Raw genomic sequence first — 16,154 nt, forward strand, 5'->3', positions numbered from 1 at the left:
TATAGCTGAATGTGTTCCTATTATTTTAAATATGTGTATGCTCCCCACCGCTGGCACGAAATCTCCTAATTCTAGTTAATAAGTAAGCTTTCTGAAATGCCGTGACTCAAATGGACACACAAACACAATCTGTGTGTAGGGTAAACCCTCGGAAAGTTCATATTTAGTGCTTTTGAGTCTGTTCTCTGTGTCAGTCCTTCACTAACAGTCTTAGGAGTTACTACTCCAAACCCTACTACTTTTTTCTAGGTTTCCAGCTTCCTGCATCCATCTGGCCCCTGGGATTTCTTTATACGGTTGGGCCCAGAAAAAGAAAATGAGATTTCTCTCACACTTCCAACTCAGAACCAACTCAGGGAACCTCACAAGGCTGCCACGGCCTAAGCCTTCTCAGACTCAGTGGGTCAACACAGGCAAAGAAGTGACAGAAAAAAAGAGATTTCATCTCTCGCCAACAGGGAGGTGAAGTTCGAGGGATTTTTCAAAGAAGCTGTCAGTTCCCCTTGGTAGTCTGTCTTACCCTTTGGGAAATGCGACCCAGGGGTTGGGGCACAGCAGCATAAATACAGTTGGTTTGACGGTCCCCAGCATCCGAGAACTGAGAAGGGAAAGACAGGTTTACTCTAGACAATGACAAGTGTCTGTTCTGTTCGTAAAGAAAGAAAATTCTGCCAAGCAAAGGAGAAAGTTGTTTGATGTACTGTTTAAATAAACCTGTCACTACCTGACATTAGTTTGCAAACATTTTTGAAAAATGGAGGCTTTTTTTTCCACTAATGGAGCCCCTAAGTATAAAACAGTTCGAAGGGTTGCTACTCTGGTGGGCCTCTTGACCCCCAAAATGGCTCTGCAGAACCCCAGGGCTCAGTTTGAAAACTGCTCTGTGGAAAGCCAACTGGGGGAATCCTAAGCATAAGGTATCTTTTTCTCTGAAATACAAGTTCTCGAACTTTTTTGAGTTAAGGTTACGTGGGACTCTTGTTTAAAATGCAGATTCCTGGATTCCTGGGCCTCAATCCTAGAGGCTCACACTCAGGAAGTCTTGGGTGGCGCCTGGAAACCTGTATTTTAACAAGCATCCCATGTGATTCTGGTACTGGTATGAACAAATCATGAAAATCCTGCTGTACAAACTTCCTGCTGAGGGCCGTTTTCAATGGCTTCATCTTGGTTCCACTTGGTCCCAGTAAAGAACGTTTATTTTACGTTCTTAGTTTATGAGTGTCCCATACCATCAAGATAGTTTTTTCTTGCCAAGGGAAACAGTATCTTAGTACTTCTTCCGTCATCTCCCAGTTTAATTCTCTGTTCGTGTAACTGGCACACAGCAGACTGGCCTGGCTCTGAGCCCTCTGCTGGGTCCTCTCTGGCTGAGGTTCCCATCAACTTTGTTCTTCTTTGGTTTTGTTTGTTGGCTTGTTTCCTTCTTTCTTTCTTTTGTCTTTTTCTTTTTCCTTTTTTCAGACAGATCTCTTTAAACCTCCTCTTCCCCAGCAAACAAACCCAAAGTAGAAATTAACTTATTAAATGAATACAGACTGATTTATTGATGCAAATACAGCTAATCAGTAAGCATATCCATGCTCCATGCAGGAAGGTATGAGTTCCTCTGAGGGACACAGAGAAATATAAGAACAAATCCAAACAAGTCATATTTTTAAAATAAATAAAGCCCAACAATGAGATACCCATTTGAATGGCAACAATCGAAGACAATACCAGGTGTTGGCAGGGACGTGGAGAAACTGGAACCATCATGTACTACTAATGGGAGTGTAAAATGGTGCCACCACTGTTTTGGGAAAACAGTTTGGTTAAATAGTTAAATATAAACTTAGCATAGAATCTAGCAAATCTACTCCTAGGAATCTTCCCAAGAGAAATGAAAATACATGTCCACACAAAGACTTGTATGTGAATGGTCATAGCAACATTATTCATAACGGTCACAAACAGGAAACAATCCAGATGTCCATCAAGAGATGAATGGATAAACAAAATGCGGTATGTCCATACACTAGAATATTATTTAGCAATTAAAATAAGTGAAATACTGAATGAAATATGCTACCGTATGGATGAACCTCAAAAACATTATACTAAGTGAAAAATGCCAGACACAAAAGGATATATATATATATACACACACACATATACATATACATATATATACATATATATGTGTATATATATATGCTATATATACGTATATATATTGTATATATATACGTATATATATATGATATATATACATATATATGATATATATACATATATATGATTTCATTTATATGAATCTATAAAAGGCAAATTTGTAGAGAGACAAAGCAGACCTGTGGTTTCCTGGGGCTACAGATAAGAGCAGGAAATAACTGCAGATGGATTTGAGGAAACCTGTAAGGGATGATAGAGCTTTTCTAAAACTGCATTGTGAAAATAATTGCCCAGCTCTATAAATTTACTAAAATAATTTAATCATACATTAATAATGGGGGGATTTTATGGAATATTAATTTTATGGAATATTAATAAAGTAGCTAAATATCTTAAATAAAGCATATAACATAATTAAATAATCGATACTTCCTTTCTATGCAAAGAAGACACTACATTCAAAAGTGTGGCCTGTGGACCCTGAGGGTCCCAGAGACATTCTCAGTCCTCGAGGTCATTTTCCTAATAATAACTGAGAAACCATTTGCCTTTTTTTTTGCTGTGTTGACATTTGCTCTGATAGCGCAAAAGCAAGGGTAGTAAGACTACTAGTTATCACAAATCAAGGCAGTGCCACCAAACTGTGTCAATAGTCATTGTATTCTCCACCACCAGGCACTCAGTGGAAGGATGCATTCCATTTTCACTTAAGAATGTCCCTGATAAAGCAGTAAAAATTATTTAATTTTATTATTAAATCTCGCTCCATGGATGCATATGTTTTTAATAATCTATGTGGTGATATGGGAAATAGGCATAAAGCATTTCTTCCTTATGGATGGATATTCAGACTTGAGTATTTGGCAAACCTTTTCTCAAAGACGAATGAAGAGAACCTATGACTTTAAAGAAACAGTTGGCAGTATCTGTTGCCAGTCATAAAACTCAAACACTAAACCAAAATTAGAATTTTGGAAAACTTTATATTGCCATGTGCTTGACAGCTTTTGTCAAGACTTTTCTGATGAGATTGATGGTGATTTTAACAAATGTGATTTTTTGCATATAGTATAGTGAAAAGTGTCAAAATTTGGAGAATATAGGTAAAGAGGTCTTGATACTAAAAAGTTTGAGAACTGCTGGCCTAGTGGCTAAAAGCATGGACTCGGAGGCCATTCTACTTGGGTTCAGATTCCAACACTAGGACTTACTATGTTGTGATCTCAAGTAAGTGTTCACCTCTCTACACCTCAGCTTCCTCATCTATAAAATGGGGATAATAATGGTACCTATCTCAGAGAGGTACTGTGGGCATAAAAATGAGTTCATATATGCAAATATCTATGTAAATATATTAAAATGAGTTCGTGTATGTAAATCACTTAGAATAGTGCCTGACTTATAGTAAGCGCTCAGTGAGTTCTTACTATTGAACTTGGTGAATGGTGATTTGTAAAAATTACGTTATAAACATAATGGATAGAAATCTCTATGTAATTATATGTACTTTTTTCTCTAATGGGATAGTCTGAAGCTGTTTTTCCTCCCTTTGCCTCCACCTCACCTTTGATTCTCTTACTTCCTGCAAGTGCAGGAAGTTAGGTGCTGAGGGTGAGCAGGAGTGCTCTGCCTATCCACTGTGTTTCTGTTGTTTGGGGGAAGTCCTTCTTTTCTTAGCAACCACACAATGTGTTTTTAAGGAAGATTTGGTGAGGCAATGTGATGATGCAGGGCACAGCTGAATACATTGAATATAAACAGAATACCATCCGTTGTCATTTGTATCCTTAGAATGGGAAGCTGCTTTTCTGCCTCAGCAATGTTTAAAATTACAACGTATCATTTAAATTCAACAAGTTTGAGAAATTAGGTGACTAGAGAAAAAGTATAAGGTTCTGTCATAGTAAATATGTCCATGTTCAATGCTTAATCCATGTGTATAGCAAGTTTAAGGGAGAACATGACAAATTTGGAGGGAACCTACATCTTCTACGGTCCTGCAAAGAGACTGCATTTGAGTTATTTTTATATCTAATTGTTAAAAAGAACTTAATTATTTGCTGACATAATACATTCATTCTACAAACGTTTGATAAGCGCCTGCCATAAAGGGCCAGGCCCCTAAGCCAGGCACTATGGCCCCAATGGTAAAGAGAGGACACGGGCCCTGCTCTCCTCGAGTTAGTGCATTAGGAATTTCAAATTGCTCTCCCACCTGCTTTGTAAAAACCAAGGTGGTTCATCTGTTGTTCCCTGATTACATAAGCAAAGGAAGCAGTATGTATTTTATGCTTTTTAAATGTTCATGAAAACGTTGTTTAGTGGAGGGTAAGGAAAGTAAGATAAACTGCAAAAGAACTGTAATGATTCTTTTCCTAGAGGTTCACAAACAAAATTACCCTATATTTTGGAATACTAATGTTATGCAGATAAGCTGGTGTTTGATGGTAAATAACAAACAACCAGGGCATATAACTCATTGGAGTTTCATTGACGTAAATGGCTTTTGCTGTCCTAGGAGAAATACGAACTCAAAAGAGTTCATTTTGGGAGCATCTCTTTTATGTACCACACATTCAGCCTGCCTGTGGTGAGAATGGTGCGTTGGCCCACACGAGTTGTTACACCTGTCCCTAGCCTGGATCTTTAATTATTGCCACACCTCCGCGTTTTGAAGTGTGTCAAACTGGTTTCGAATAGTCTTTCCTTTCTCTTTAGGAGTGTTTTGTGCACAAATGGTAAAGCACCTTGAATATTTTTTAAAATAATAATGTTTGTAAAGGTATAGAGCAGAAGTATTTGAGGTATTTACTGATATATTGGTATTTTATGATTTGAGAGTTTTTCTTTCCCATGTGGCTGGTTTATTGGGAATAAGAAATCATATCAGGCTAACAGCCAAAAAAGAGTCTCTTGAATATAGGCTAGTATTGAATTTTATTAATTCAATTGAATTTAATCCCAATATTTGTTGTGGGTGGGAAATAGTTATTTTGTACTCAAGTTCTTGTCCCTGTTACTGACACGGCCTTGTGCAAACTTTATGTCCCAATAACTACGGTTAACCTGAGCAAGTCAGCAATGGCTGTGATTGTACCACTGCTGCTCTTCTTAACATTAGAATCTTCTGTTCTTTGATTCTCTTACTATTTTCAATAACTCAACCTAAAAATCAAATATTAGTTGCACATAGTCTCCTAAACAGAGTCAGCTGTTACAAAGCAAATTTCTCTCTTCAGGACTATGTTCCCTGTTAAAATATTTGACAGTTCTAGCTGGACTGTGTAACATCTTTGTAAGGACTTTTGTCCCTGTGAAGTAACCAACTATGGCAGGTCCCAGACAAATCTAGCATTTCTGTGATGAAAAATCATGCTATTGTTGAATTGCTGATTCTCATCTTGTCTCTTATATGTGTACGTTTATGTGTTTCAGGAAAAAAGTGCCAGTTCCAATGCAAGACTTAAAACGAATAAAGAGATTCCGGGATTTGTTCATCAACCCAGAGCAAAGTAAGTTCTAGATCCTTATTTGTTCTATTGTTCTTAAAGCTAAAAATATTTGCAGGGTGAGTTTCATTTTGCCTACCAGATAATCAAGACTCATTATAAAGCTTCAGTAATTGCAACCAGTGTGGTTTAGTCTAACAGAACAGAGAGTCCCCAAACAGACCCACAACGTATGACAGAGCCGACATTTCAGATCAGTTAGAAGAAAATAAAGGGGGATATCTTTATGACCATGCAGTCGGGAAAATTTTTGACTAAGTCACAAAAGATGCAAATTGTAAGGAAAATGATTAATTATTATGACCATATTAAAATTAGGAATTTCTGTGTATCAGACATATCAGATATAGTAGGAGAGTCAAAGGCCACAAAATGATGGAATCATTTACAATACATGAGTAAAACATAGCGAACTCATGGAAAAACAGGCTGAAGACCTGAATGACCATTTGACTGAAGAGGAAGTATGAGGATGCCAAAAACAATGTATACACATTTTACGAAAGAAAAAACTGTATTAAATTGTAATACTCAATATATACCGATAACAAAAGATGAATACAAGTCATGTGTATACATTTTTTTGGCACCCCCAGTATATGTAAAAAAGTCACTTCGTACCACAAGGTTAGCAAACATTTGGAAGTCTGACAATACAAAAGATTGACCAGAATGTGGAACAGACGCACTCTTAACTCCTGCTGGTGGGAATATAAATGGATACAATTACTTTGAAAAACAATTTGTCTTATCTCGTAAAATTGTACCTACTCATACCTTCCCTGCCTCAGCAACTTCACTATCTGGTACATATTCTAGAGAAACCCTTGAACATGTGTGCCAGCACAAATACCCATGGCAGCATTGTTTTTGTGAGTTCTTAAAGGTAAAACCCGAATGCCCATCAAAAATATAATGGCTAACAAAAATGTGGCATAGTCTTATGATGAGAATAGTACATACCTGTGGAAATGACTGATCTATAGCTGCGTATATGATGATGGAGGAATCTCATCAATGTAAGGCTGTAGCAGTATCTGCTTATATATAGTTTCATTCATATAAAGTTCAAAAACAGGCTGAACTTAGCAATATATATGCATGTAGAAAAACCATAAAGACAAACAAGAAAATGAAAAAGCATTAAGTGTAGAAGAGCAGTTCTTTCTGACTGGATGGAAGACAGTAGGACCATGTGTGCTGTGTCTTTATCTGAGTGGTGGTTACATGGATGTCCCTTTAATTACTATTATTTAAAAATGTACAAATAACCTTATATGTTTTCTTTTCTATGTGTTATGTATTTCACAATTAAATAGTTAACGAGAACAATGAGTAGTTTTGTAGATTGTTCTAGAACTGAAAATACCTTGGTGATAAAAATCACTGTGTGTGACTTTGAAGGTACTTCCCTTTTCTTCAAAGAGACTCTGTTATCCCAGAGGCTACAAATCTTTTTTGTGGGGTTCCCCCTAACTATGAACAAATTCTCTGGGGGTTCTGATCACGCTAGTACATTTGACACAGTCACCCCCACCCTCAAATAAGTTTGACCATTACATATATGTAATAGTTGCCCCACAAGTTAAAATCATAAGCATAAGAAGTTGTGACCCTCGTTTCTCCCAGAAAATTGAGACAAAAATAACCTGATCCGTAATCAGTTTAACCTGGCTCAGTGTTTGGAATTGCTGTAGCCATGGCTACCGTGATATGGCAATTAAGACTCTTCAGGGGGTGGTGAATGAGCTCAGGGGCTTCATTTTTTTAATATCAAAAAAAAAGCTAGACACGTTAAAATCCACTTATCATTTACAATGTCAGTATAATGGCCCAACCGATTTTTGCAGCCTTAGGTAAATGCCATGTTGTAATCACAACCTCCCTAGTTCACTTCACTGGTAATCACTTTTATCTACACTAACTTTATCTGCCTTTAGGGATCCCAGATATACAATGACAGAATCAAATCATCTTTTCAGCCAAGCTGTCTGAATATGTGCTATTTTTCAATGTTTCCCTTATCTATGAGTTCTAAGGAGAGCCTGGATTAGGGAGGATTTCCTTTTTCCTTTAGAGCGAATACATATTTAACTTGGACACACTGAAACAGCACACTTTGCAAACTGGCATCGGCTGAAGCTCTCAGAGAAGTTGATTAAATTGGCGTATGTGTTTACATTAAAATTATGAAGAAAATCCTCCTTTCCACACAGCAGCATGCTCGTGTGTGTGTGTGTGTGTGTGTGTGTGTGTGTGTGTGTGTTTTAAATTGTGAGTCAGAATGTTGGGTCCCTGGAATTCAACTAAGAAATCTTTCTGGAGGGCCAAGACTAGAGGTTTATTTTTCCTACTTGCTGACGTATTTATTATGTAGTTGTATAAAATAAGATAATGAGGGTTTTCTTCCCCATGAGTGGAAGGACAATCTCATACCAGACAATAGCTGATTTATTAATACTGTGTATCCCAAAAATAAGACCTAGCTGGACCATCAGCTGTAATGCATCTTTTGGAATAAAAATTAATATAAGACCCGGTCTTATTTGACTATGATGGTATAATACAATATAATATAGTATAGTATAATATAATATATGATATAATATAATATAATATAATGAATATAATATAATACCGGGTCTTATATTAATTTTTGCTCCAAAAGACGCACTAGAGCCAATGATCCAGTTAGGTCTTATTTTCGGGGAAACACGGTAATGGTCCTCACCTTTGATGCAACACATAGAACACATTCTTACTGACTTTGTGGTCTCCGGAGAATGACCTAATGTCTTTGAGCTTCAGTTTTCTCAGAGAAAAAAGGAGGTGAGCACCCCTATCTTATAGGACTACAGAGTCAACAAAATAATGTTTGCCAGGTCTTACTTATCACAGAGCCTGGCACTTGGTAAGAACATCTTGATAATTAGAAACCATCCAAATGCCCTTTAACAGGAAATTGGGTAGATATACTACACTATATTCACACAATGGAATATTAAAGTTAATATTAAATGAGTTCACTTGAAGTTAATATTTAAATTAGTGAAAACAAATGTACTACAGCAATTCCCAATGCTGGATGGATCCTAGCGATAGAATGCTGGAAGAAATGAGTAAGCCCCAAAAGATTACATAGAGCATGTTGCACTCTTTGAAAGAAAAGTGAAAAACAACTAAAATAAATCAGATGCATGGGTGGGGAGGTAAATTAGCTCTAGTTTGTTGTCCAGGTACCAGCTTTTGTTTTTTGTTTTGGTTTCATGGTTGCTTATTACACTATTTTTGAAAAACAAAAGCATTGACAAACAAAATAAAAGTGAGCCATGCATGAACTACTAGCAAGGGAGTGTCATGATGTGAAGATTAGAACTAACCCACTTCCCTGAGGTCCGGTTGAAAAATAACGATGATGATCAGGAAGAAATACCTGTGCTCAGGCCGAGATTTGTCAAGAACCCCCTGAGCAAGTTGAATTTCACTTTTGCAGGTGAACTCTTAAGAAAGGAGGACCTTGCCCTCTCATACTTTTGTGGCTTCAGTTTTTATAATTTGGAAAAAATGTTTTTAAGTCACTAAACATGAAAGCCAGGTATCTTTCTGCTCTTCTAGCTCATTTTATCTACCTTACCTTCGTTAGCTTCCTTGCCATTAGGATTCCATCCTGTGATTATCCCTGGTCTCATGGATCTCAGACATCACAGAAAGAGCCTTTGCCAGCTCAGCGTTAACTCACAAAAGCTTTGCCACGCCAACTGGGGGCCACAGGAAGTGCTCCAGGGGAGGGCACTGGGTTTTCCAAGGTTGAGTTGTAATTATTAGAGAGAAACAGGAATTACTGAAATTGTTAAGATTTATTAGTTACATTAGGCACCAACATACAGGCTTTAATAAAAGATTTTTAGATCTAATTAATCTTAGCATCAAGTATTTATACTTCATAAGCAAAATGATAAGCGATTCAATTAGTCCTTTCTAATATCTTTGAGAAAGAGAGAAAGCGAGTTTGCTTTTCCTCCTCCTTGATCCCCACTCACAATCATCAAATGGTGCATCAGAAAGCATTTAAGAACTGAGAGTCATTACCTAGGGACTGTTTCTCACAGTGCAGTTTATATTCTTGAACTTAAACTAGTACTAACGCCACTCTGTTGAGAAGAGAGTATCCACATTTATCTAGGCGGGAGTTAGAGGATATTGGGTAATGTATTTCCTCAGAGTAAAAATTCTGTTTCTGCCCCTGTTGGAGAGATTTCAGGGCTTCTCTTTGAAACAAATCTATGGAGAACAGCCAAGTAAGCGTCATGATTTCAGGTACACCATACCTAAGGTGATGCCCAGGTAACAGGGACCTCGTGTGGGCATTCGTTCTATCTGGCAGTGTCGGCCATGCTCCCAGGGACACTGGAGTTGATCTGAAAGAGCTCGTTTAGTGCCTCAGGATCTGATAATAAATCAAGTCACCCTTCCACTCCGTCTTCTGTCTAACACAGTCTACGTGCTGTATTTCAGGGTAGCAAGATAGTGAAGCAGGCTGGTGGGTGACTCTTCTTGGTAGGTTTTTAAATGAGCCAAAGGCAGGCAGGGAATGTTCAAACGCTGTTAGATGAAGAAAGATTTCTCTATCAGAGGGTATGGTCGTAGAGATATACCCGATTGAAGGCTGGTTGCCTATGTTGGGTTATAAGTATTTCTGAACGGGCATATGAGAAAATGAAAATGGTAGTTTATTTCCGGACCATTGTACCCTCTACCCCAGAGTAAGGTTAATATTTAGTTCAGGATTCAGGTGGGGTTGAAAATATACTGGTTTGGTTTGTCTAATTACTTCTGGGTTGGGTGGCTTTTGTTCAGTTTGTTTTGATCAAGGGATACTTTTTTTTTTTAATGGTTAGGAAAGATGTCGTAAAACTACTCAAAACTGAAACCATGAAGGTTTTTGTTCTCGCTTTAGCATGTATGCATGCTGAGGTGACCGCCATCACCTTTGGTCTCAGCTCCTGAGCTTGGGCATTCTTGATCACTGGGGTGGCAGACACATTTGCAGAGTTGCTTTTACTTAAGGCTTTTCCCTCTTGTTCTGTCTAATGTGCATACATATGAGTAATAACCTCCCATCCCTGTTTTCACATTCTTGTAATTCAGTAAAGGAGTTAGTGGAAGTTAGTAACAGTCGTAGAACAGAGTATCAGAAAGAACCTCCGAGACCAGCCTGCTGGTTTTATAGAGGAGGAGTCAGAGGCCTGTACTCTCCCCCTGCTAACACAGGGTGCTGCCTCTGAGGGGTCACAAACCACATTAACTTAAATGGAAATCACTTGGTCAATGAAACATTTGTTGCCCTCCTGTTATATGCAAGGCAATATATGCTAAAACCTCTAACCCAAACATTTCCACATTGAACATCAAATCCTAAAAATGCCACTTTTATGTGTTCTCTTAGAATTTCCTAGAAACAGATAGCTAGCTAGCTAACCATATGTGTATGTATGAGTATGTATAATCTTCATGACTTTCGTATTGGGACCCTGAGCTGTCTGGCAACCTTATCTGCTGAGGGCTTGGCCAGGAACAGGAAGGATGCCCAAAAAGTGGGTGCCAGAATATTCATATTCCCCACTGACAAGAAACCCCCAAGCTCGGCCTTGGAGCCTGATCACATAACTTCAGGCACAACTCGACCAAACTTGGCTGTGCTATTTCCAAGCACGGAGTAGAAGCAGCAGCTGGGACGGAAACCGCAGGAGGACTGATACCTCCTCTGACGAGAAGAAATGAGAGAAAGAGCTCAAAAGCAGGCAAAGAACAAAAACCTGAAGTTGTAGGTCATTTTGCTTCAGAAGAGCCAGCTCTACCCATCATAGAGTGTGGGGGTGGGTGGGGGAGGCGGGGGCTTGTCCCAGAAGATTATTGTGATTTAAGATCATGGAAGTGCCCACTAGTCATTAAGGAGAAAATTAAGTAATGTCTGTGATAGATCCTCCATTAAAAGAGTGTACAGCTTAGAAGACTTGCATCCAAAGTGGCTCAAATGAAAAGTGTTTGGCGCTTTAAAGAAGTGAAAACATGAGGAATCTGGGGAGACTCAGCTATGCATACTGCCTTTCCTGTCCAGCCAGAGACAGGAGACTGTTTAATATATTCTCATTATCCCAGAGTCTGCCCCGCCTTTCAAACCTGCAATAAGACAGGGCTTGTTTCTGAAATAGGGCATTGACTTCATTTCAATGATCATATAAAGGACAGCAAAAGTTACATGATATTTGTGCTTTGTAACAGTGAAAGTTGCTGGTCTGATATTTTTCATGGTTTTCCTTTTACATCAGAGCTGATGCCACTGTGCGCCCAGATTTAAAATCTCGGTTTACTCACGGGGGAACACCTCCTTGGAGCCCCATTATCTGTCATGGGAGGCCTGGAGGGTTTGGGGTCACTCGAGCCACACTTTGCTCACCACACCTAGACGGGAAGGGAAGAAGCTGTTCCACAGCCGCTCCCCCACCCACCCCCAGCCAATACAACCAGCAGGCACTAGGAGTAAGTGAAAGAAACACTGTGCAATGTGTCTCTCACCCCAGCATCCGGAACCTCCTTGGAACACCCACAGCTGCTAATATCTGCTAAGTAGAAACTGCAGTCACTGAAACCGTATTGCTATTGAGGTCCCCTCTTCCCCACACCTTTTCCATCTCTGTGATTCTTCTCTGCTCCCCTTACCTTCTATGCACCATGTGCATTTCACTAAGTATGCTGTCAAGTAACATAGGACAAGCAAGCACATAGGACAAGTGCTACTCGAAACTGCTTCCTGACTTAGTCCCACATTTCAGTGGGATTTCAGTCCCAGAGAGGTGCGTGTGCTGTGGCCAGTATAGAAGGTGTTTGGGGCCAGTGTCAAGTGCTGAGCTCATTGGCTGCCGGCCCACCCCTAGACAGTCAGCTGAAAGCGTGTTGGTGCTGACAACCTCTGTAAAATGCACCTTTCCGTATAATAACTAGGACATATTTTCTTCTTTACAGTTACACACAGGGTTGAAATATGCCATGTGCTGCTTGCCTATGCTTTTTTTTTCCAATCGCAAATGTGTATCTGAAGAAAAAATTTGGCATGCCCCTCCCAGTACCGTCTCTATAAATAACATGAACACTGAAAGAAAATTCTATTTCTTAAATTATAGGCACTGATAGAGTATTATGAAATGCATTTGTAGGATTACTATAATAGCATTTATCTTTACTATAACTTCAGAGTATTTCAGTGGAAAAGCGCAATGAATAAATGTTTGCCCCAAAGTGTAGAGACTCAGCATTTTTCTTGAGGGAGCCAGGTTTAAGAGAAAAATTGAAATGTGCACTTAACTTCTCTGTTTTTCAGCATGCACACCTCTGAGAGCCAACAAGAATTCTTCAGGATGCTGGATGAAAAAATTGAAAAGGTAAGAAGTAAAAGATGAGTACGTAGTTCTAGGGAAATATTCTAACTGCCTCATGAGTTAGGGTAACAATATTCTGATTTCTGTTACAAAACTGTTCTTGTAAGGGGATGAGAGAGGGTTAAAACCAAAGTACCCCCCCCCCCCACACACACACACACATAAATGTTGTTCTGAGACTGTTTAATGTGTGATAGACTTCCCAGATCCTGTACTACCGTTGATCATTAACTGACGTGTGTAGAGCCAGATAGAGACTAATAAGAGGCTTTGTCTAGAGATAGTGTTCCTATGACTCTGTGTTATCTGCACTTGAAGCCCTGCTCTGACCTCAGACCACAAGCAAGAGGGTACCTGCCAAAACTTACCGATTACCTACTATATGCCTGACCCAGCTCTGGAGTGCTTTACAAATATCACCTATGTGTTGCCATCAATGCCTGCCTCAGGGTAATGGCTGCGAGACATGTGTTATCTGCATTTTACAGACAAGGAAACTGAGGCTCAGAATGCTTGAGTGACTTACCCAGGTTTGCAAGGATAATTATAATAATAATAATTATTATTATTATTATTTCATTATTCCCCGTCTCTGTGGTGCCAGAGGGGAGTCTCCAAGTTGCTTCTCTAGGAATGTGTGGGTTTTTTTACATTGACAGTAAGATACAGAGATGATCCGTGTGGAAATCGAGCTTAGGATCTCAGAGGGCCATATGCTAATCAACTGAATGAAGTATGAACTGTGGTAATAATGACAGGCTTACTACGTACTTGTAGGATTTAAATTCATCACTGCAGAGGGGTGCATTTTAACTATTAAAGTTATAAATCTGAGTATTATCCTTTGAAAGCTGTATTCTGAAGAAAAGTGAAATCGTAAATTCAGAACATATCACCACTATGGTTAAGGTATCACAGGCCAATTTTACCTTTGAAAATTTTTGCTTTAATTTTTATTTCTTTTTTACTTTTTGTGGTCCTTTTATCTGAGCATTTCTTCATGAATTTCTAAGTTATGATATATGTCACTCAGTGGAAGATAATAAAGTCTTAAATTCATCAGTATTTCAGCAGCAGACCCCACTCTAAGATGAACCCCATAAAAGAATAATGGTATAATCTTCTAATGCACCATTAAAAGACCAGCTAATACTACCAGAGTGAAAAACAGAAATGGTAATTAATTAAAATGGTAGTTTCATCTATGGTGCTCCCTGACTATGCATAAATACTCATTTAGAAGTGTAATTTTTTATTTTTAGTGAAATTTTGGCTTATGCATGACTTTTTAGATGGAAAATTTAATCCAGGAGTAATTAACCAAGTTTCACATATTGGTTCAAAAGCTGTTCAACTTGCCGAAACATTTTGTTTTAGTACAGAGAAGCATAAAAAGAAATATTTTGTTCCCACTGTATTGGTGAAGATCTTTTCTTTCTAGGTTTATTTGGCTTTTTTTTCCCCGCTGCTAGCTTTTTGGCAACAAAAAGAGCTGCTTAGTAGAGGTAGTCTGTAAAAATTGGAACCTGAATTTTGAATTATCTTTTAAACAACATTTACAAACTCTGACAAGGCATTTAAAATTATCTACTCCCTTTCCTGTGTGTTTCCATAATTGAAATTCTGCCTGTTTTTACTCAAAATTGAAATGCATTGTTCCCATCTGAAATTCGATTTCCTGTTTACCTTTTTGTATCTAGAGTATAGATTATGATGTGTTTAGCACAACAAAGGCAAAATTTATAACTTGATCATTTATTAGATGGGAATTTCCCTGGATAAAGGAGCATTTGTAGATTCAATATAAATCGTGCCCCTACTATTGAATACATTTCTACTTAAAGAAGAGCTATTGTTTAATCTGTGACATTCACCCAGTTACAGATTTCTGGAGGAATTTTCTATCCTCTCTGAACCAAGCTTTTCTGCTTCTTCCATCTTATCGAAAGTTCATCCTTCGGAATATAGTAAATATGCTATCCTATGTATTACTTAACTATTAAGTCTCCAAAAATTAAAATGTTCCTTCTTAACATGTGTGTTAACATATGTCTTAACATATGTGTTTGGCTTGATGTAGTCTTCGTCACAGTTTATAGAAGCCAAATTGGAAGTTGGACTCTTAGAAATTATTTTCCTGACTTTTCAGTGTAGCTAATATTTCTTTGGTCCAAGCGAGCGTGAGGACAACCATAAATGCAACTCAAATCTATTCTTTAAGTTTTATAGGGTTGATTGAAAAAAATAATTAAACTCGGAGTACCATGCTAAAAATTGGAGTCACTCTGAGAGGCCCTGAGTTTTGAGATTTATCTCTCTCAGAAATGTCCAGGAATTCCTTTTTTCTTCCTTAAATTGATATGAAGCAAAATGGACTGAACCCATGGAGACTGAAACATGCCATTCCTTGATTCATCCTTTATATTTACTGAACGTCTATTAACTCTTAACTCTCCTCTGGATACCAAAAGAAATCTCTGCTCTGTCTCTCTCAAGACAGATCTAAAAAATAAAATAAAACTTCAAAAAATAGATATAAAAGTACCATTAGCATAAAGAAACTAGGACTTTTCGATGGTTAAATATATATAGTGAAACTTAATTTGGCTTCAGTACACGAATTCAGAGACCGTCTCTGTGCTAAGCTACAGTTCACCTTTGCACCACAAACAGACCCACGGTTTTCTCAGAAATAAACAGTGGCACAGAAAAGCAGGTAGCAAAAATGCATTGAAAACCTTTTATCTAGCACTTACTGAGTACCAGACATGATGCTAGTCACTCGGGATAGAAAACTCGATAGGAAACATGGGATACAAAATAGGTAAGGAACAGTCCCTTGGCTGAGGTGTTCGATTTTAAAAGTGAATTTCTTTAAAAATGTAATTATTTTACTGATGGAGGAGTCCTTCATCTATCCCCCACCCGCCGGCCGTTGTCACTGTGAGTCAGGTCCTTCTGTATTGGACACAAGTTTTGGCTGGGTCAGGTGTGAAACTTGGAGTCCCTTAACCAGGCAGTGGGGACAGCTTCCTGGACACGTGGTAGCATGTCA

The 16,154-nt window shown here is 38.3% G+C and overlaps 1 protein-coding gene across 1 annotated transcript in view; it reads left to right on the top strand.

Annotated features, from left to right (window-relative positions):
• C22H1orf21 (chromosome 22 C1orf21 homolog) overlaps positions 1 to 16,154 on the top strand; it is a 197,071-nt gene that overhangs the window by 165,768 nt on the left and 15,149 nt on the right. The window contains exons 4-5 of the mRNA XM_033092717.1: positions 5,590 to 5,666; positions 13,042 to 13,102. Coding sequence (XP_032948608.1) covers positions 5,590 to 5,666; positions 13,042 to 13,102 — 138 coding nt within the window. The remainder of the gene's footprint in view (positions 1 to 5,589; positions 5,667 to 13,041; positions 13,103 to 16,154) is intronic.

The sequence above is a fragment of the Rhinolophus ferrumequinum genome, chromosome 22 (genome assembly GCF_004115265.2).
Source record: "Rhinolophus ferrumequinum isolate MPI-CBG mRhiFer1 chromosome 22, mRhiFer1_v1.p, whole genome shotgun sequence".
NCBI lineage: Eukaryota > Metazoa > Chordata > Mammalia > Chiroptera > Rhinolophidae > Rhinolophus > Rhinolophus ferrumequinum.